The sequence below is a fragment of the Gobio gobio genome (genome assembly GCF_949357685.1).
Source record: "Gobio gobio genome assembly, chromosome: 25".
Taxonomy (NCBI): domain Eukaryota; kingdom Metazoa; phylum Chordata; class Actinopteri; order Cypriniformes; family Gobionidae; genus Gobio; species Gobio gobio.
Genome location: NC_137121.1, coordinates 23,137,168 through 23,159,688, shown reverse-complemented (window position 1 = coordinate 23,159,688; position 22,521 = coordinate 23,137,168). Strand labels below are relative to the sequence as shown.

Sequence of the window (22,521 nt, the reverse complement as noted above, 5' to 3'; positions counted from 1 at the left end):
ATGCAAGGAAGCAGAGAGAAGGATTTTAGAAAAATCCAGCTGCTCTTGTACCTTTATATTATGTCTCTATGACGTCATTATAAGAAGTTATAAAGAAGCCATTGCTTTGTTAGATATGTGGGCTACATCTATGGTAATAATTTAACACCGGGTCATCTATCCTCTTCGCTAATAACTTGCAGCTGTGGCCTTACCTCACATCTCACAGATTCAAGCCTCAATATTTCAAATTAACGAGCAATTAACTGTACTCAAAGGCTTATGCACGTAAATCATGGAATGGTCTTCCAAGCTGCTCCGTTGATTTGGAGGATGTTTTTTTTTTTTTGCATAGTGCTGGCTGGGTGTTCGGGTAAACATCATAAAGGAGAGCTTAATCATTAGCTAATAAATCTGTCGGCTCAGGTCAGCATGGCTACAGTGAGTACAGTGAGGAAAGGATACACAGACCTGGGAACAGTCTCATAATGGTTTTTAGGGGATTCGTGCTACAGTGGGCCGACAGCTGTCGCCATTCCCTGCGGTCATATTGCCAGGCCTCATTTCATGTGTGTTTTTTGTGATGGGTAACACTTATCATACACAGTGAAACCTAAGAGGCTTTGTGTGGCAATACAAAAGGTGTTGAAAAAGCCGACAAGGAGCTCAGGTGTTGATCCACGTGCAGTCATGCAGTGTGAATGAAAAAACTGTTGCTTAACGTGTCAGATTCACGGTTCACATGATTCGACTCATCGACACTTTATTTTTTGTGCTTTTCCTTAAACTTATCATTTAAAACAGGATAAGTCAAAGTTTCTGTAGACCAGTTTGGGGTACATTTAAAGAAATGAATACTTTGATTCAGCAAGGATACATTAAATTTGTCAAAAGTGGCAGTATAGACATTTATGTTACAAAAGATTTCAAATAAATACTGCTATTTTGAACTTTCCACACTGTAAAAAATATTTGTTATGAAAACATATGCTTTTTTATCAACTTTTTAAAAGCTTTACAAGTTTCAACAAATTTTTATTAAGTCAGTTTAATGTCATTTAAACTGTAAGTTGAGTTGAAATGACTTAACTAAGTTGAAGGCAATTACATTTTTTATTTTACAGTGTATTCATCAATGAGGCCTGAAATAAATGTATCACGGTTTCTACTAAATTATTAAGTAGCACAACTGTTTCAGTATTTATAATAATATGAAACATTTGTGAGAAGAAAATCAGCATATTATAATGATTTCTGAAGGATCATGTGACAATGAAGACTGGAGTAATGAAGCTGAAAATACAGCTTTGATCGCAGGAATAAATTACATAAAATAGAAAACAGTTATTTTAAATTGTAATACAATTTCAAAATTTCCCTGTATTTTTGAACAAATTAATGAAGCCTTGGTGAGTGTAAAAGACTTTCAAAAATGTTGAAAACTAAAAATCATTTCACATTTCTCAATGTTTTACTTCTCTCACATAATGTTTGTTTGTTTTTTTCTTCAATATTAAGCACAATATTGCACTACTACCTGTCAGCTAGCACTAAAATAGGTTAAAATGGGTTTCAGCCAATCAGAAATTATCTCTGCATGGGTGTGTTCTTGTTTACTGGCTGATATTTTAGGAGGGTGGGTTTTTGGTGTGAGGGTGTGGCCTAATTCTGTGGCTAAGTCTAGCAAAAGTTTGCAAAGCGTTAATAATAGGCTACTTACAAAACTATTCATTACTATTAATTTTTTTATTTGTATTATGAAATGCAGTTATACATTATGTGTGTTCAGAGGAGTGATTATCTTTCTTTTTTCGTCTTAGGACTGCACCTTCTTCACCCGCAAAGAGATTCTTCGGTGAGTATAGACCTCTTTTTTTTGGCATTTTCTGTGCTAATTTTGGGAAAGAATTCTGTGGAATCCAGCAGGGATACAATATGAATCTGAAATTGACAACTTTCATAATCAATACAAGCAGAAATGTGTGTTAGAAGCTATTGTGTTATGGTTTTGTGTGTTCTACCAGTTTGTTCAATTCCACTGCATTCCACTTGCTCTTACTAACCATGTCTAAGATCTATATATCACTCTCACCCCATTCATTCAACGGATATTTTCCCTGTCAGCAGTTCAGCTCCAGTGATATTCATCCATGCTCATTCATACAGACCAGCCTGCATTTAACAGTCCGCTGGCTTCATTAGTATTCCATTCACAGGCTGTGCACCATTTGTTTGACTGAAATTCATACGGTTGCTCAGATGAGACCTGAGATCTAATAAAGAGAACATGACCATTATAAAGGTTCTTTTTATGGGAATTGCCCTTTATGTGAGCTGCCATTTATGCAAATTTAAGAGCCGCTGAGTCCTGAACTCTAATCTAAAACTCTGTTCCAAAATCTAGTGCGCTCACTTGCTTTCCGCTGTCTACATAAGCAGCTGCCTTGTAAGGAACCTCACAAGTGACTGAATTGGAACGCTCTACATCAGTAGCAACACAAATATTGGGTAAAACTTTCATCATTTGGGATGCTCTACATAGGCAATTCTGCGCGTCACTCTACATAAATGAATGTAAATTAAGACACACAAGAGTTTTAAACTGCTAACTACATCTTGCCAAGAAATATTGGGTAAAGTAGTCATATTTTAATCGGATAGTTAATTTTTTAATGAACTATCTTTTTAAACACTATTTTTCAGTATAGCACTAGTCAGATGAAGCGCACAAGAGATTCGATCCACGATTGATTCGATTCATCGATTCATTGTTTGGCATTAGCATGGAGCTAAGCTAACAATGCGATACTCAAACTTTTTTGTCACTGTACTTTTTAGTATTGTATGAAATAAAATGTTTTGTGCGTTGCTACAATTCACATGAAGCAAACAAGATTCAATCCATGATTGATTTCATCTGTTTGACATTAGCATGTAGCTAAGCTAACAATGTGATACTCAAGCATAAAAAGTACACAATTATTGGGTAAAATAGTACATTTTTGTTTAATTAACCTTTTTCAATGCTACCTTTCAGTATTGATTGAAATGTATATATAGCCAACTTCTTTCTCAACATAGGCATTTGGACATAGTCAATTCTAAGCTAACCTATACATTAAAATAGGAGATTGTACTTTAGCGCTACTTTTCAGCATTGAATAAAATATCTATCGTATATAGCTAGCTATATTTTTAGTCAGTGCATCTTAAAGGTGCAGTGGGTAATATTTATGAGGATATATTGACAGAAATGCAATATAATATACATAACTGTGTGAAGTCACCATTTTGCGCCGCCATGTTTACAGTAGCCCTAAACGGACAAACTAAGTCTGTCTGGGTCAGGCGGCCCAGAAAACCTTGACATGCCATGACGGATAAGATTCGTCTCACAATTGATTTCAGCTGTTTGACATTAGCATCTAGCTAAGCTAACAATATGACACTCTAACAAGCTAAAATAGTAATTTTGTAATTGGATTGACCGTTTCATCGCTGCTTTTCAGTATTGAGTAAAATGTAAGTATATTTATTGCCAACTGTTTTCTTGGAAAGCTCTACATGGGCATTCTTTGAATTAGAAGCCAATGTTCTAAAGCGAGAAACATTTGTCCTGGTAAACAGAGGGAGAGATTACATCCCATCCAATTGAGATTTATAGCCTCGCTCTGTCTGCAAGAATGTGATTTCTTTCTTGCTTTTTTGTGGCTCTATCAGAATCTCTCCCTGACAGGCCATGCAGCAAGCAGCAAAGCGTGTAATTGTCTTTAGCCACTAACATGACATTGCCTCGGTTGTAAGCTGTTGGTATATACATATATAACGCTGTACTTTTGGCCCAATGCAGCTGCGTTCAGTGTAGCTATACTAATCGGCTTTCAATCAGAAAGGTTTGTTGGTGTTAATCAGCATGAGCTCCAAGCTAAAAAAGCTAAGTCCATCGCTCAATTTCTCTGCCAGCCTCAATTAGACCATGTGGCTGCCCTCCAAAATGAGAATTTTCTCTGCATAGCTTGTAAGTTCGGTTAGTTTTATAAATAAAAAATGTATAGCATATATAAACAATGGCAACAGGATAATTGAGTGATTAAACAGTAGATTAAAATGCTTCATTGCACAGCTGCAGTGAAGTTGTAAATGTAGTAGATCAATCAAATATGATGACATTTTTCAACTTTTAATTTTAAATAGTCTAATCGTGATGTTTATATGGCAGGTTTTATGTCACAATGGCTGCTGATTTTGTATGTACTGAAATTATTGGTAATAAAATTGAGGCAAATGTAGCTTGATCTGAATTACAATTAGGGGTTGTTCACTCAGAACGGCCCCTAATTCATTGCGTTTCTTTCCCATTGTTTTTCAATGTAAACATGTGATAGACAGACCGTGATAGTTTGACCGTTCTTAAAGGTGTTATGAACTGCATTGTTTTATTGTTTTATAATGTTTCCTGGGGTGCACTTATAATGTTAGTAGGATTTTTCAGAAATTCAGAAATAAAAGGCATTTTCCCTACTACGATGGCCCTCTGATTTGAAGGCTCTGTTTTAAGGGGCGTGTCTGCTGTGAGACTTCAGTGTAAACGCCCACTGCTGTGATTGGCTGACATCTTTTCATATGAATTAGCTAGTATTACATGTGTAACTCTTGAAAACTTTTAGCACGTTTTTACGATTACAGTTCTCAATGTTAACTAATTGTGAAAAGTGTTTATTATAGCTTTATATTTACATCTTTGGCATTATATTCAGATCGTGGCTTGAAAGGTTGCAGTGATGAGCGTTGTAGCCGATCACAGACATGTTGAGCACATGAATGCAGGGATATCGTCATTGCAACTCGATTTCTGCACTCTCACGAATGCTTTCATCATAATGTCTCTGTTACGTATGTAACCCTCGTTCCCTGAAGGAGGGAACGGAGACGCCACGTCGGAGTACCGACGAATAGGAATCTCGCTCGCGAGAGCCAATCTACTTCGAGTGTAACTAAACGAGCCAATGCACATTGGCATGCAATGATTGCACCAGGTGCTCATGCCACGCCGTGCGGGTATAAATGAGACACAGGTGATTGCATCAAATCAGCCTTTTGCTGAGGAGCCGAGTAGGTAGACAGGCACCCCAGCAGGGTACAGAGGATATGGCGACGGGACGTGGCGTCTCCGTTCCCTCCTTCAGGGAACGAGGGTTACATACGTAACCGAGACGTTCCCATTCAGTCGGTCACTCTTGACGCCACGTCAGAGTACCGACGAATAGGAATCCCTACCAAAGCGCCATGGCCTCTGCCCCCTTCCAGTGCCCTGTGTGAGCCACCTGAGCTCTCTTACCTGATGAGACGGGGCTCACACCGGGAAGTCCATCACTGCCGTTCCGCAAGACCCGCTCAGTGATTTATTGGATAACACTGGGAAGCGTGCCCTAGTGAAGGGGACGCTGCGGAGCCCACATCGTACCCCAAAGGAGTTATGTGGAGTACAATGCTGAGCCGTAGCCCGCAAAGGAGAGAGGGGGCTCAGTCCCACTGCAGGGAAGGCTCTCCCAAGGGAAAGACACAGGCTTCCCGTAGGAGCGACCGTGGAAAGATATATGGGATCCCCGTAGGGTCACTCATATAACCCGAGCCCAATACCGGTTCTCAAGGATTCAGCGGCAAGGGGCCTGATGCCAGACGTTCCGCCACGTCCGGCACCGAGGGCGGTGGAGGACTCACAGAGTTTGCTTCTGGAGAATATAAGCGCCGTAGCGCAGCAAGCCGACAAGAGACGGGGCCTCTCAGTGCTTCTACCCGTTTGAGGTGAGAACACAGGAGGAGACCGGCTCTACACGTAGGCTATAGAATCTAGCGAACGTGTTGGGTGTCGCCCAGCCCGCAGCTCTACAGATGTCTGACAGCGAGGCGCCACATGCCAGCGCCCAGGAGGATACAACACTTCTAGTAGAGTGTGCTCGCACCCTGAGCGGACAGGGCACACCTTGTGCTTGGTAAGCCAAGGTGATGGCATCCACTATCCAGTGGGCCATCCTCTGCTTGGAGACAGCCTTTCCCTTCTGCTGGCCTCCGTGACAGACAAAGAGCTGATCTGAGGTTCTGAAGCTTTGAGTTCTATTCACGTAAACCCGTAGAGCGCGGACGGGACAGAGCAAAGCTAGGGCTGGGTCTGCCTCTTCCGGGGGCAGCACTTGCAGGTTCACCACCTGGTCCCTGAAGGGAGTTGTAGGAACCTTGGGCACATAGCCAGGCCGGGGTCTCAACACCACGTGGGTATCACCCGGCCCGAACTCTAGGCACGATTCGTCGACCGAAAATGCCTGCAGGTCCCCTACCCTCTTGATGGAGGCCAAGTTTTCATAGACAGAATCTTTAGCTCTGCTGACTGCAAAGGCTCAAATGGGGCATTCTTGAAGTGCTCTGAGCACCAGAGCAAGATCCCAAGAGGGTATGGAGGGAGGGCGAGGAGGATTTTACCGTCTCGCCCCCCTAAGGAACCTGACGACCGGGTCGTGCTTCCCAACCGTCTTACCTTCTACATGGTCGTGATAGGCAGATATTGCAGCAACATAAACCTTGAGGGTGGAGGGCGACAGCCTACGCTCCAACCCCTGTTGCAGGAAGGAAAGCACAGACGCGATCGAACATCTTCAGGGGTCTTCTCGGCGAGAAGAACACCACTCGACGAACAGGTCCCACTTCAAGGCGTAAGCCTGTCTTGTAGACGGTGCTCGTGCCGAAGTGATGGTGTTAACTACCTCTTGGGGTAAGTCACCTAGAACCTCCGCGTCCCGTCCAGGGGCCAGACATGAAGCTTCCACAGGTCTGAACGCGGGTGCCAAAGGGTGCCCCGTCTCTGAGTCAGAAGGTCCTTCCTCAGAGGAATCGGCCAAGGAGGGGCTGTCGCGAGGAGCATAAGTTCTGGGAACCAGGTCCGGTTGGGCCAGTACAGCGCCACCAGCAGGACCTGCTTCTCGTCCTCCCTGACCTTGCACAGTGTCTGTGCAAGTAGGCTCACTGGGGAAAACGCATTTGCGCAGCCCCTGGGGCCAGCTGTGCGCAAGGGCATCCGTGCCGAGTGTATCCTCGGTCAGCGAATAGAACCACTGGCAGTGGAACGTTTCTGGGGAGGCAAACAGGTCGACCTGTGCCACCCCGAACGGTCTCCAAATCAGCTGAACCACCTGGGAGGTGGAGTCGCCACTCGCCTAGGAGCGCAGCTCGTGAAAGCTCGTTGGCCACACGGTTGTGCACACCAGGGACATGAATGGCCCGAAGCGACCTCAGACACTTCTGACTCCAGAGGAGATGGCGGGCGAGTTGCAACATGCGACGGGAGCACAGACCACCTTGTCGGTTGATATACGCAACGGTCGCAGTGTTGTCCGTGCGGACCAGTACATCTTTGCCCCGTAACTGCGCTTTGAGGCGGCCCAGAGCAAGATGCACCGCTAGCAACTCGAGGCAATTGATATGCCAATGCAGGTGCGGGCCTGTCCAAACCCCTGACACTGCATGCCCGTTGTACGTGGCTCCCCAGCCTATGGCAGAGGCATCCGTGAAAACCACAGCGTGCCTGGACACCTGTTCCGGGGGCACTCCGGCCCGAAGGAATGAGGGGTCTGACCATGGACTGAAAGACTGGCGGCAGGCCGGTGTGATGCTCACCCGGAGAGTGCCGCGTTGCCACGCCCATCTCGGGACTCGGCAGAGTAGCCAATGCTGAAGCGGTCTCATATGAAGCAGGCTGAGCGGTGTTACTGCCGCAGCGGCTGCCATATGCCCCAGGAGCCTCTGAAATTGTTTCAGTGGAACCGCCATCCTGCCTTGAAACGTGTTCAGGCAGTTCAGCATCGACTGGACACGCTCCTCTGGGAGGCACGCTGTCCGTTCGACCGAATCCACACCGAGAAAAGAGATCCTCTGTACGGGGGCGAGTTTGCTCTTTTCCCAGTTGACCCGAAGACCCAACTGGCTGAGGTGTCTGAGCACCAGGTCCCTGTGTTCGCACAACTGATCCCTGGCTTGACTGTGCTAGAATGAGCCAGTCGTCGAGATAGTTGAGGATGCGAACGCCCTGTTCTCTCAGGGGCACAAGGGCCCCCTCCGTGCCTTTGTGAAGACACGGGGGGACAGGGACAGCCCGAAGGGCAGGACTCTGTACTGATATGCTCGACCCTCGAACGCAAAGCGCAGAAACGGCCTGTGTCGAGGAAGAATCGAGACATGAAAGTACGCGTCCTTCAGGTCGATCGCTGCAAACCAATCTTGGGGACGGATGCATTCGAAAATGCATTTCTGCGTGAGCATCTTGAACGGTAGCTTGTGGAGGCTCCGATTCAGGACTCGCAGGTCCAAGATTGGTCGTAACCCACCAGTTTTCTTGGGTACAATGAAGTACGGGCTGTAGAAGCCGGTCTTCATATCGGCTGGAGGGACCGGCTCTATCGCGTCCTTCGCCAGTAGGACAGCGATCTCCGCACGCAGGGCATGGGCATCTGCGGCATTCACCGAGGTGAAGCGGACGCCCTTGAACCTGGGGGGGGGGGGGCGCCGGGCGAACTGAGTCGCATAGCCGAGCCTGATGGTCCGAATGAGCCAGCGAGACGGACTGGGGAGCTCTAGCCAGGCTCGCAGAGTCCATGCAAGCGGGACAATAGGGACCACCGGCGTACCCACCGTGGGGCAGCGAGGTGGAATGCAGGTACCAGGCTGGGGCGGCTGTCTCGTGGAGGCGGCCCGCAGCGCGGTTGTGAGTGTGCGGTGCACACTTACCTGATTCCACGAGAGGGCAGAGGGTACGTGAGAAGGCTAGGTTGCGTCCTTGAACCATCCACTACTGTCCACTGGCGAAGGAGGAGGATGAGTGTGGTCCGGCGTTTGACCGTCCACAGCTCTCCGAACCCCCTTGGGACCCAGAGATGGGAAGAACTGCTCTTTTTTTTTTTTTTTTTTTGAGAATTTGGGTACCACTGGTTGTGACACCAGCGGCAGAACGGATTTTGACTCAAGATTTTCTACCCGGCCCTCCTCCGGGGAAGAGCAGCCCCGTCCATCTCCCGGTCACCCGTCTCAGAGGTGATGTTTCACCGACCGCTTAAACAGCAGCAGAGACAGGTAGCGTCATCCCCTGCAGGACACAGTAGAGCAGGCTGTGCCAAGTGTGTTTTTTTTTTGTTTGTTTTTTGCAGGGGACGACGCCTTTGGCGACGAGCAGACTGAGGGGCGGCCCACGAGGCACTCTGATGGTACGTCGGGGGAGGCTCTTGATTGCCTCAGCCTGCTACCGACTGCGAAGAACTGCTGGGCCCAGTTCTCAACAGTGTCGCCCAAGGCCACCTTGTGAGATGGGAGCATCGAGAAAGCGTACTTTGACGACCACTCACATCTCAGCAAGGCAAGCCAGGAGGTTTTTCTGGACCACTGAGGTGGACATCGTCTGGCTGAGGGCCTGCGCCATGACTTTGATCACGGTTAGTCAACATGCACAGCTCAACCTCAACTCAGAACTACCCTGTGCAGGCAGGGGTGGTCTGCGCACAGCCACCCCACCGTTGAGGGTAGTGAGAGAGGAAAAACTTATGCAGTTTTGGCCCTTTTGGCTTTCCATATCCAAAGAAGTGCCACACTGCCAAGTTTTCCATGCACATCCAGGAGTGATCCCGGGAAGCATGGCTGTTAACTCTGAATCCGATTCAGCGAAGCACACACCATTACAGTGGGCTCAGCATCATCCTCATTCCCACAGCACTACAGCCCTCTCTCCGATGCAGCGATTGACATCTGATCCTCAGCTGGAGCACTGAATGAAATGCTAGGTTCCCCCATAAGAAGGACCAGCAATTCCACCCAGAGCTGCACAGCTTGCAGTGCGCTAGAGGGGGAGGGGCCCTAGGGGGTTGGTTCCCCGAAGGAGAAGCCCTCCTCTCCTCAGGTCACCCCAGCTATTTCACTGAAATAGACCTCTCCTGTTGCCAGGGAGGGCGCCACAACGAGAAATAGGCAAGGGGACAGCGCACCTAGAGCGCAGAGCGAGCGCTGGGTTGCCGTGACAACCCGCGCTACAGCCTAGCACTCAACGGCACACGGCACGCAGAGAAACGAGAGGTCCGTTCGGGTTTCCCCGACGGCAACTCTCGCTGATCTCCGCGGTCTCCCAGAGTGTCGAGCAGACCCGCGGCTGTGCTTTTACACACGGCGGCTGGCCAACAACAAAGGGGACTCAAGCTTCCCGGAGAAAGATGAGTCGCGACCGGCGTGCCGACGTGGTCATGTTCTCATTAGAAAACATGACCACCCACGAACACAGTCTCAGCATGCGCCCAGACATGTGAAACAGTGTTCGTGGCCATCAGTGAGGACAGGAAACAACCGCATCCAGAAACACACAGATAGAATGTCATCATGAATGCAAGCTCTATCTGTGTAGCTCTTTTAGGGAAACTGCTCTCCGCGGTGCTGAAGCACACAGGGGAATAGTCGCAGCGACACAGACAGGGAAAAAGTGCAGCCTGACGTGCGCGCTCTCTCTCTCATAGAAGGCGATCTCTTACCAGCCGTGAAAACGGCTTTTCAGCGCTCTTAATAGCGCACCGAACCAGCTGTGAGAACAGCCTTTTGTTTTTGCTCAAAATAGAAAAAGAAAGAGAAAAATCAACCCCGCTGCAGTGCCGTCACTCCAACACCAAACGAGGAGAGGTCCACCGAAGAGCTTGACTCGTTATAATGTTAACACACGCTTTGTAGAGAGTGATTTTAGGACAAACCATTCACCACTCGGCTCCGAAGCAAAAGGTTGATTTGATGCAATCACCTGTGTCTCATTTATACCCGCACGGCGTGGCATGAGCACTTGGTGCGATCATTGCATGCCAATGTGCATTGGCTCGTTTAGTTACACTCGAAGTAGATTGGCTCTCGCGAGCGAGATTCCTATTCGTCGGTACTCCGACGTGGCGTCGAGAGTGACCGACTGAATGGGAACTAACAGTGCAAACGCAATGTAAATAAGAGATTCGTTGATTATAACCTGAGTTAGGCAAGAGTCCAGAACTCAGTCTGATAAACTTGCGCTGTTTGATTGACAGCTCCAGCGATTGTAAAGGGAGTGTTGTTTGATCGCTTTCTATATATAATTTAATCACAGTTTAAATAACAGATTATTTTCATCCTTCTAAGAGAAACAATGTGAAGTTGACCGTTTAGTCACTGGATTGATTTACTGACACATAGACAAAGGACATCTGACTGTACATGACTCATTACATATCAGAAATCACTGGTTTACTACACAAATTTACTTACACGTTGCCGAATTACTGTCGAGTCCATATTGCAAAAGTCTGTTTCGCCGAAATTGCGACTGATTTACCGAAGAATGTACAGTGAAATGTACCAAGTACAAATAAATAATGCTCAACTGAGACATTCACATTGTTGAAAATAAATAACCATATTATTAGCATTAGGGTCCTTTGGAAGGTAATGTTATTTTTATTCCAGTGATCCTGTATCGCTCTTCTCTCCTCGTCATCTCACTAACACACCAGTGGGCGGGGCCACAGCTGCAATGATGAAGTAGGCGTTGATTTTCTTCTGCAGAGGCGGTCTTTCCCCTATCTATCGGCACATTCTCTTGGCTTGGTTACAATAAAACCTGTTTTCGGACTAACAAGGACGTTTTCAGTTCTGAAACTTACAGGATATTCTTATAGTATGATGACCTCTTATATGTCAAAAAGCTCAAAGAAAATTAGATTTCTCATTTCATGACCCCTTTAAAAATTGAACTTGCATCTTGCGCCATTCAACAAAACCCTTTCTGTGTGAATGGCCTCTGCTGAGGAGGTAGAAATTATTTTTAGCGTAGAAAATGCATTTCTGTCGGGACTTTATCTTCCTTAGTGATTTTTATATTTAAGCCCAAAATTGGGATTTTCCAGAGAAATCTCTCTTCTTCTTTTTTGGCGCACCATAGTGATTTCTGCTGTAGTCTAGTAGCTCTGTAAACACAAATAGGCTCAGTCACAGTTATTGACTCAGACGTATTTTACAGCTCAGCTTAAGCGGGCCAGCCATTAGTTACAGCTACCAAGAATCCTTTTACAATGTTGCTTTTATCTTGCATCCCAGTGCTGCTTCGGTGCATTATATACCCATAATCAGGGGGATCTCATTCATTTGTATAGCTATTTTAATATAAAGTTTACATATACATTACATGTGCATTTTTGTATAGACAAGAATATGTACAATACAGCATATTAACAGGATCTACAATGTAAATATAAACTTTATAGACGTAAAATAAATGTAAAAATAACTTTATAGAATCTTTGCGATTCTACTGACGGCTGATTTGGAACTGTAATTTATGAAATATTTGTAACAATACCACTGCATGTGATCGAGTTATGAGAGACAATCCCATCGCGGGAATCTCATTATTAGTTGATGGAGAAACGTTCAAGAAATGTTTTGATTTAATCGTTACAATGTCAAATTAGGTAAATGAGTAAACTGTGTTAAATATGATGAGTTAAACACTTAATCTCATGTATTATAAATACAATAAAATCAATCATTCTATGAATTAAATATTCTATGAACACCAAAGGTTTTTTTCTTTATTTGTAAGATCAAATATATAAAATCATACAATAATGGATCGTACAGAAACATCCAACTTTTATATATTTTTTTAAGTTTAGGTTTGGGTCATACATTTTTCTACGACTAAACTATATGAATTAATATAATTTCGCCAATTGGTAAAAATGAACTAGGGTTTATGTTGAGATACTGTGTATACTTATATACTGTGTATACTTATATATATATACTATATTGTATGCTACAATGTCTATCCAATTGTAGGGAAATGTACTAGAACATGTATGAATACCCAACCTGATCTCATGAGAAAATTCTATTATTTTTTGAATTGGCGATTAATATTAAAATTAGGCATGAAGCTCCACCCTAGCTCCAAACTATTCCTGAGCAGATTGTACAAAAACGCATGAATGAGATCCATAGGAAATAGCCAAAATCACCATTAAAATGGTTATGAATTGTCATTAAAGTGTGTTGGAATACATTGTCATAACTGGTTCTTACTGTTTCGAGAACGATAAACATTTGTTATTAAAATTGTACCAAACTCTGTGTTCCAAAAATACTTCTATAATGGTTGTTCAATGGTTGAAACCAAGACTTTTTGGGTAAGCGCTGTTACCTGTGTTACTCTCACGGCGTAGGATCGCTTTTCAACCCTTACGAAAGACCTGGAACCCAATCTCTTGATTAGGCACAGACTTGCAAAGTGTCACATCAGGTCTGGTTCATTCCTTTGTAGATTCCTATTCACGATAACATAAAGAAATAAAGCCTTGTGTTGTTATTCGACCTGGCTGTTGTCCATTCCCTCTGTGCATTAGGTATAAATAAAACAAATTGCTGGCTTTCTGTTCTAATAGGATTGACATATTGCTCTCGGGTTTCAGGATATGCTGTTAATCGCTGTCGTTTGAAGATCAAGTGTCTACTTTAAGAAATTAAAAGCAGATACAGGAGAAAGAGGTACAGTGTCAGATTACAGTCAAACGACCCAATTACGGTAATACAGAAGCCCAACAACAGGCTCTGATTGGCTGAGCTTTTGCTAGTGTACTTCCCCAGGTCTGACTCATGGCCAGGACATTTCCAGTGCTGTACATGCCACTTACATTTTCTGTTAAGTCGGTTTCTGTGTAGGTAATTCAGTAGGCATCTGCCTACTTTGCTTTGTTGTGACTCAGCTTTTAGATTTAATGGAGCTGGTACGAAAGATTCCGTGTTTTGACATTAATGACTTCCAATGACATATTGATTATGGGAAATATGATTGATCTTTAATCATCAGCTACTCAATGCCACTTGTCCCAGCCACAATGTTCTAGTAGTTTCTCTTGATGTTCAAAGCTTTCAAAACCCAATGCATTCGACCCTCTATTGCAATATCATCTCCATCTTTCACCAAAACAATCAGGCTACACAAAATACACCACTCTCACTTCAGCCGAAAGTCTATTATGTCCAATCCAATGTTCTTTTCTGGGCATTATGTGTCATGTGAGATTGATAGATTGGTGTGATGTTTGTCCTGGTGTGTAAAGGATAATATGATATGATTCAGGATGCTGCGCTGCATCATGCACAGATGATTTACTGATGTTTTCTTGGCCATGTCTGTCCGAGTCCCTGGTTGTGGACGTAGAAACCGTTAAATGAAATTGTATTACGATTCTGATAGACATTTATGTGGATGCTTGTCTATAATGCAGTCTTTAAAAATGTGTGCATTGCAGGCTTTAAATAAATCCACAGAAAAATATATGTTTAAGATGGTTTTCTAAGAATACATTTGGTGTCTCCTTATTTTTTAGGTGCAAATCCCATGTTTTTTTTTTCTTTTAGGATATGTTATATACTGTATTTAAACTATTTTTAATATTCCCCCCTATTATGCTATTTTAAGGGCTCCTAATTTGGTTTTGAAGTTCTCCTACAATAGCTTTACATGCATCCAAGGTCAAAAACACTTTTATTTTCTCATAATATACACTGACCGCAGACTCACCTCTTTTCTCACAGTGTCTGAAAACCGCTCAACAGCTCTGCTCTGATTGGTCCAATGGACCAGTCTGTTGTGATTGGTCTACTCTGCTCTGATTGGTCAGATGGCCCAATCTGTCCGTTGTGATTGGTCTAATCTGCTCTAATTGGTCAGATGGCCCAGTTTGGTGTGATTGGTCTACTCTGCTCTGATTGGTCAGATGGCCCAGTCTGTCTGTTGTGATTGGTCTACTCTGCTTTGATTGGTCAGATGGCCCAGTTTGGTGTGATTGGTCTACTCTGCTCTGATTTGCCAGATGGCCCAGTCTGTTGTGATTGGTGCTTGGTTGCGCTTACAGCGCGTGCCGGAAATTAAATTTTCATTACCATATCTGAACTATAGCTCCGGATCTTCCTCAGCACTTGAATTCCTCATCCTTTGGAAGTGCATCAAAGTGGATTTGCTTTCGCAGAGCAGAAAATGGCGTCTTCTCGACATATGAACCAAACTTTTCCGGTCTCAACTATAACCACAGTGTATGAGGGTCAAAGTAGACGTTGTTCACGGGTGGCCAATGAAGCCCATAGGTGGGCATTATGCAAATTTGTAACAAACCTACGTAGGCTTGAGGAGAAGTAAGACTATACTGACGACTCGTTTCAGGTTTTTGAGATTTGGCTATTTCTTTTGGGAGACAATAACATGTATTGTGCACTTTGATCTTTGAAACTTTGCAGACCTTTTATATTCACAAACAGTTATTACACACTACATGAAAGGTAATATCTGAAAAAGCATAATAAGTAACAAGATTAATGCCCCAGACGTCTTAATCTTCTCAACTGTCTTGAAACATTTAAAATCCCACAATGCTGTCATAATCTTGACACAAGTCTGTTTTTTTATTGGTTGAATTAATATGTCTTATATTTCTAATAACTTTTTTTTTTACCACTGTACTGAGTGACATCTTAATTTAAAATAATTTAAAAGTTTCAGACAAAAAAGTTTTTTGTATCCTATTAAATAATTATTCTTTATGTTATATTACCAAGCATCCCTTCTCCAAAGGTATTTGGCTGAGATCACATGCACAGCTGGTGAAGATCTTCACGTTGATCGGTACTGGGATTAATTGTTTTTTGTGGCTGTAATACCCATCTAATGAGAGAGACAGTAATGAAAGGCCTCAATTTTCATAATGAAACCCATCCCACAGTCCCCTGGTGACTCATGATGGCTCATGGACTTTCCTGTGGTGTGTAGGTTCCCTTAGCAAAAACATCTTCCTGTCATATTAACATATCAGGTGACCTTTCCACTATCACACATACTGTTGTTGAGTTGTTCAAAAGTTGTTGCACTTCTAAACTGCAATCATGGAAACCGCGATGAATTTTCTCTATAAAAGATAGAGATTCTGTAAAGACTTCTCATGTATATGTTTCATGTGGTGGGTTAAAAAAAATCCATGCGTTTATTAACTGGGCCAAAGAGTAACATAGAGGCTGCGTCCATGAAAGGGGTTAATGAGATGTTTAATGCATTACTCTCTAATGGCCATTATAGGCTCCGCTTATTCTTCAGCAATGAACCATTACTGGCTTTTATCTCATGTCCCCAGAGTGCTTTGTAACCCTCTGCTTTCATTACCCAATCGCTGGGTGTTATAATGCACCAGGATGCTTTGAATAAACTGCAACATATTCCACATAAAAATTAGCTTGATGTTGTTAAATACCTGGGGCTCTGGATAATAATACCATGCTAGAGCTACTCCTGCTAAAGTCAAATAAAATATTGATCCAGTCTGATTTTTGTCTCTCTAACAAAGCATACTTTACCTGAACTTGATTTTTGGTGCTAATTTGTGTAGTTCTTACTTGTGCAACATCTAGGATGTTGTGAATGGTTGCTAGGGCATTGCAATGTGGTTGCCAAGGTGTTCTGTGTACTTAAGAATGTTGCTATGCAGTTACCAAGGTGTTCTGAGTGGTTTAGAGTGTTGTTTTATGGTTGCCAAGGTGTTCTGAGTGGTTTAGAGTGTTGCTGTGTGGTTGCCAAGGTGTTCTGAGTGTGTTGGAGTGTTGCCATGTAGTTGCCAAGGTGTTCTGAGAGGTTAGGATTAGGTTCTAAATAGTTTAGCATGCTGCTATGTGGTTGCTAAGGTGTTCTGAGTGTGTTAGAGTGTTGCGATGAAGTTACTAAGGTGTTCTGAGTGTGTTAGAGTGTTGATATGTGGTTGTCAATGTGTTCTGAGTGGTTTAGAGTGTTGATATGTGGTTGTCAATGTGTTCTGAGTGGTTTAGAGTATTGCTACGCTGTTGGCAAGGTGTTCTGAGTGTGTTAGTGTTGCTATGTGGTTGCCAATGTGTTCTGAGTGTGTTAGAGTGTTGCTATGCGGTTGCCAATGTGTTCTGAGTGTGTTAGAGTATTGCTATGCGGTTGCCAATGTGTTCTGAGTGTGTTAGAGTGTTGCTATGCAGTTACCAAGGTGTTCTAAGTGGTTTAGAGTGTTGCTATATGGTTGCCAAGGTGTTCTGAGTGTGTTAGAGTATTGCTATGTAGTTGCCAATGTGTTCTGTGAGGTTGGGATTAGGTTCTAAATAGTTTAGCATGCTGCTATGTGGTTGCTAAGGTGTTCTGAGTGTGTTAGAGTGTTGCTACGAAGTTACTAAGGTGTTCTGAGAGTGTTAGAGTGTTGCTACGAAGTTACTAAGGTGTTCTGAGTGTGTTAGACTAAGTGTTGCTATGTAGTTGCCAAGGTGTTCTGAGAGGTTGGGATTAGGTTCTAAATAGTTTAGCATGCTGCTATGTGGTTGCTAAGGTGTTCTGAGTGTGTTAGAGTGTTGCTATGAAGTTACTAGGCGTTTCTCAATGTCAAGGAAGGATCCTCGGAAGCCAGAATTCCGAGGATGCTACGTCATCGACCTCCGTCGAAGGGCTGTTCCAATGTCGAGGATCCTCGGAATTTCAACCAAGGTCTGAGTCCTTCATTCGAAAGATATGCCATATACAGGAAAAGATGCATACGAGTAGACTTCGCGCACTTAGCGTTCTCAAATCACCCACAATCCTATGCGCGCAGCTTTGCTATCTTGTTCAAAAAATACAAAATATCGGACGTTGGCGGAGTGTTAACGGGGCAATATGCTTTCAAGTGTAAGTATTTACGTTACCAAACATTAGTTATAACCGTAGTAAATGTAAGTAAAGTTTAACTTTTAAATTCCAGTACAAATTACAACCGTTATACAAATGACGTTATTGATGGCTAACGGACCTTTTCACTGACGTAATGAGGCTGACGCGCACTTGCTAGCCTGTTCCATTTACCTGTTCTCCGAATGCTAAAGAGGAGCCTCGCCTAGCCTCTGAAGGAAGTGACTTGGAAGGACCAGTCCTGCAGAGGAAGGATCCTTGACATTGAGAAACACCTACTGAGTGTGTTAGAGTGTTGCTATGAAGTTACTAAGGTGTTCTGAGTGTGTTAGAATGTTGATATGTGGTTGTCAATGTGTTCTGAGTGGTTTAGAGTGTTGCTATGAAGTTACTAAGGTGTTCTGAGTGTGTTAGAGTGTTGCTATGAAGTTACTAAGGTGTTCTGAGTGTGTTAGAGTGTTGATATGTGGTTGTCAATGTGTTCTGAGAGGTTGGGGTTAGGTTCTTAAAAGTTTATTGTGTTTAGAGTATTGCTATGCAGTTGCCAATGTGTTCTGAGTGTGTTAGAGTGTTGCTTTGCGGTTGCCAATGTGTTCTGAGTGTGTTCGAGTGTTGCTATGCGGTTGCCAATGTGTTCTGAGTGTGTTAGAGTGTTGCTATGGGGCTGCTAACATGTTCTGAGTGGTTTAGAGTGTTGCTATACAGTTGCTAATGTGTTCTGAGTGTTTTAGAGTCTTGCTATGTGGTTGCCAATGTGTTCTGAATGTGTTAGAGTGTTGCTATGGGGTTGCCAATGTGTTCTGAGTGTGTTGTAGTGTTGCTATGTGGTTGCTAACGTGTTCTGAGTGCTTTAGAGCGTTGCCATCCAGTTGCCATGGTGTTCTGAGTGGTTTAGAGTGTCAATATATGGTTGCCAATGTGTTCTGTGTGTTTAGTTTTGCTATGTGGTTGCTAAGGTGTTGTGGATGGTTTAGAGTGCTGCTATGATGTATATAATGTGTTCTTCTGAGTGTTGCTATGTGGTCGCTAAAGGTCCTTCAATGTAAGTTGAATGGGACATTTTTTGGCTGTTTTATTGTTCACCAGGCAACAGTGCACATCTGATGACTTTAGAAAAACATCTCTCCTAGGTTCAGGAATTGTTGGCTCTTGATATCACACAGGATCAGAACTATTAGCTGTATCTTTCGTGATAATGAGCTTAAATAGGAATAACTTATCTGAACTACATCTACCACTTTTAGTTTTGTGTTTTCAAAACATCTTGTACACCTCACCTAATCTGCATATGAACTTCTTACTTCCGACAGCTCTTTCAGGGATGTTATTTTTCATTTCACAAGCTGTCATCCGGTGTTTCATAAGTAGTTCCAGTTCTTGCATAAGATGTGTCAGCCCATCTTGATTCATGTGGATGGATTGTGCCTCTGCAATGACACCGAGATTGGTTTTGATAACAGGGCCAGTGGAGCACGAGAAACAAAATGGACAATCACTGGCAAACCTAATAGAGTCTTGTACTTTATCACCTTCATAAAACACTCAGTTTCCCCTGTTCTCCGCACAGACCGGCACAATCCGCCACACTGTTATGCAAGGTTAGCGTAGGGTTATCGGCAATCGTTATGAATTGGCTTGTATTTCCTTGCATCCTGATTGGATGCCTGTGGTGGAACATGAGATTGTAACTACGGCAGGGACAAGATACAGTATGTAATGCACAATCATCAATACTAGAAATATTTCCACAGCCTCTGCTAACAGCAAAGCTTTTTGTCTGAAAACATATTATCATATGTCATAATGTAAATATAACGGGCCGCAGTTATTGTAATGTATGTGTTTATTATTGACTTCTATGAGCTGATCACACGCTTAATCACTTCATTTTAGTTTCCTTCTACAAAGTAGTGTTTCATATGAAGTATAATATTCGTATATATATTAGTATTGGGAATTGGTATTGGTATTGGTGCGTTACAGTACATTTTTTACATTTATGAATAGAGATTCTTCTTTCTTTCATTAGGTTGTTTTAGCAGAGCCTTTATTTCTTTACAGGGATAGTTCACCCAAAAATGAAAATTACCCCGATTTACTCACCCTCAAGCCATCCTAGGTGTATATGACATTCTTCTTTCAGACGAATACAATCAGAGTTATATTTAAAAAATGTCCTGGCTAATCCAAGCTTTATAATGGCAGTGAATGGCAGCCCAAAATTTGAAGACCAAAAAAGTGCATCCATCCATTATAAAAGTAATCCATACGGCTCCAGGGGTTAATAAAGGCCTTCTGAAGCAAATCATTTGTTTTGTCTAAGAAAAATATTCATATTCCGCCAGACCGCCTTCCGTATTCAACTTACGAAGAAAGTGTAACACCTCTCGCAGTTCAAAATGCTTACGTTACATCATCACGCCTTTTATCATAAGTTGAATACTGAAGGCGGTCCGCCGGAAGCTAGATATTTAATTTATAACATGTTAAATATGGATATTTTTCTCACAAAAACCCATCGATTCTCTTCAGAAGGCCTTTGATTATTATTCAATGTTTATTTTATTTGTTTGTTTTATTCATGCTTGCTTTGATTTTTTGTTTATCTGTTTATTCTAGTTATTTTATTCTACTTTGTTTTTCAGAGCCTAGAGGATTTTGTTGCTTGTTGATGTATAGTATGTGAGATCAGCTTCTTTTTATCCTTTTTTGTTTGTTTTATATTCAATGTTTATTTTGTTTGTTTGTTTTATTCATGCTTGCTTTGATTTTTGGTTTTGTTTATCTGTTTATTTTAGTTATTTTATTTTACTTAGTTTTTTTTTTCTTTTGTTTCTACTTTCTTTTGGATTGGTTTTGCTTGGTAATCAACAAACATATAAGATGATAAACATGTTTTGTTTTGTGACATATACATGACTATTGGTGCATTGGTGTTAGTTGTTCATTTAATGCTTGCTTACACAAAGCCTCATCAGCTTTCTCTATCGTCCTGTGTCCCTGCTGTCCTATCATCTCTGTGCAAGTTTTTATGATCATTACTGCTGCACAGGCCTATTACAGTGTCCGCTTCCCTCTGTCTTGTTGCCATGCTCAGAATGAGTCATCAGTTCACCGTTTGCTGGCAAGTTTCCAGATCTCTCTGTGAGGAACAAACAGACAAAAGGCCTTGTGAAATCTGCCGCCTTAGTCAAGAGCATTGCTAATTCCTCTTACAATGAGTGCATAATTATGATGGGCTCGTGTGAAATAGAGTTTCACGGTATTTGTGAAATGCATTTAGTTTTATCCATTGTGGTAATTTCTGAATTAAATATAAACCACTGCTGTTTTTTTGTTTGTTTGTTTATTGCCTTTTCAGTTTTATTATTTTATTTTATTTTGAATCAACAAAGAAACAAAACAATAAATGAGATGTTGTCTGGTTCGGTTTTTGTTTTGTTCTGTCATTGCATTACCAAACAAAAAAATATAAAATATTTGTTTTCCTTTTTTGTTTGTTTTGTTTTGTTTGCATTATCCTTCCAACATATTTAACCTTAAAGTCACCATGAAACCAAAATGGACAATTCTTGTTTTTGGTGGAATATTGCTTTATTTATTATAAATGATTTATCCATGCACATCATAATCGTCAATCAAAATAACTTCCCCTCCCTTTTGCAGTGACATGGTGCGAGGGCAGGATCAAACTGTCACTCACATGATATCGACCAATAGCAAACCACGCCCATCCAATCAATTCCCTATGGACAAAATCAAGTCCCGCCCTTTGTTCTTGGTCAACAGTGTTGAGTTTAACAGCTGTGAGTTTGATTTATAAAAGGAGCGAAGTTATCACCTCGATGCTAAGAAATATAATTTAGCTTTATTTATACAATTTACGTGGGGCAGAAGTTGAAAACAAATTTGCTCCTGAATGTTTCTGTGTGAAATCTCTTACCAATATATAAAGTTTCCACCTCAATAAAAAACACTGTGAATTTTTTTAGTGTGAGCGCATACAGGCACATCTGCTTCATAATACAACATTAAAAAGTGATCTTTGTGGGCAAACGTGTCGCCCTTGCCTTGTGGTGGCTTGGAATTTCAAGGGGAATCGGATATACAGGTTTAGACGCAGGTCAGGTGTTCAGATATTGGATATGTATTAAAAACACATTTGGAGGTGGCTCAGAACAGATGCAAAAAAATGTTACACCTGTGCAACAAATACTGATCTGTGTCATATGTGAGTAAAAAAATCAGATTTTTTTGTGCCAGTGTAAACGCAGCCATAGTGTTAGTCATATTTTAGTCATCTCAATTGTTTTAGATTTAGACTAGTTTTGGACTAAACCTACAATAGATTTAGGGCCAGATTTGCTAAACGAGAGCGCAATCCCATAAAAGCGCAGATGGAAGTGGAAAGTTTTGCATGTGATCTACTGACAACACGCAAATGAAAAAACACAGACGCAGCCGGATCATTTTCATAACGACCAATGCAATCTAACAAGAGCAGCTCAAATTAGCATCTGGTTTAAGACACCCTTTTTTGGGGGGCTGTAAATAATGTCGCAAATAACAGTGAATTGACAAGCGCAAACCTTAGTAAATCACCTTACATGATTCATTTAAATACTCTCCTCCCATAAATTCTGTGTCTGAAACGGAGACTCCTACAAATGCATATGCACTAAGATCAGCTGCAAAAATAGTCCTGTCCACGCCTTTTCAGTGCAAATTTTTCACTGCATGTCTTTACTAAATCCACAGTAGTTTTTTAATGCTAAAAGAGGGTT

At 42.4% G+C, this 22,521-nt stretch overlaps 1 protein-coding gene across 1 annotated transcript in view; it reads left to right on the top strand.

Annotated features, from left to right (window-relative positions):
* cib2 (calcium and integrin binding family member 2) overlaps positions 1-22,521 on the top strand; it is a 39,424-nt gene that overhangs the window by 3,924 nt on the left and 12,979 nt on the right. Inside the window, exon 2 of the mRNA XM_079808980.1 lies at positions 1,800-1,834. Within this exon, the coding sequence (XP_079665106.1) occupies positions 1,800-1,834 (35 nt within the window). The remainder of the gene's footprint in view (positions 1-1,799; positions 1,835-22,521) is intronic.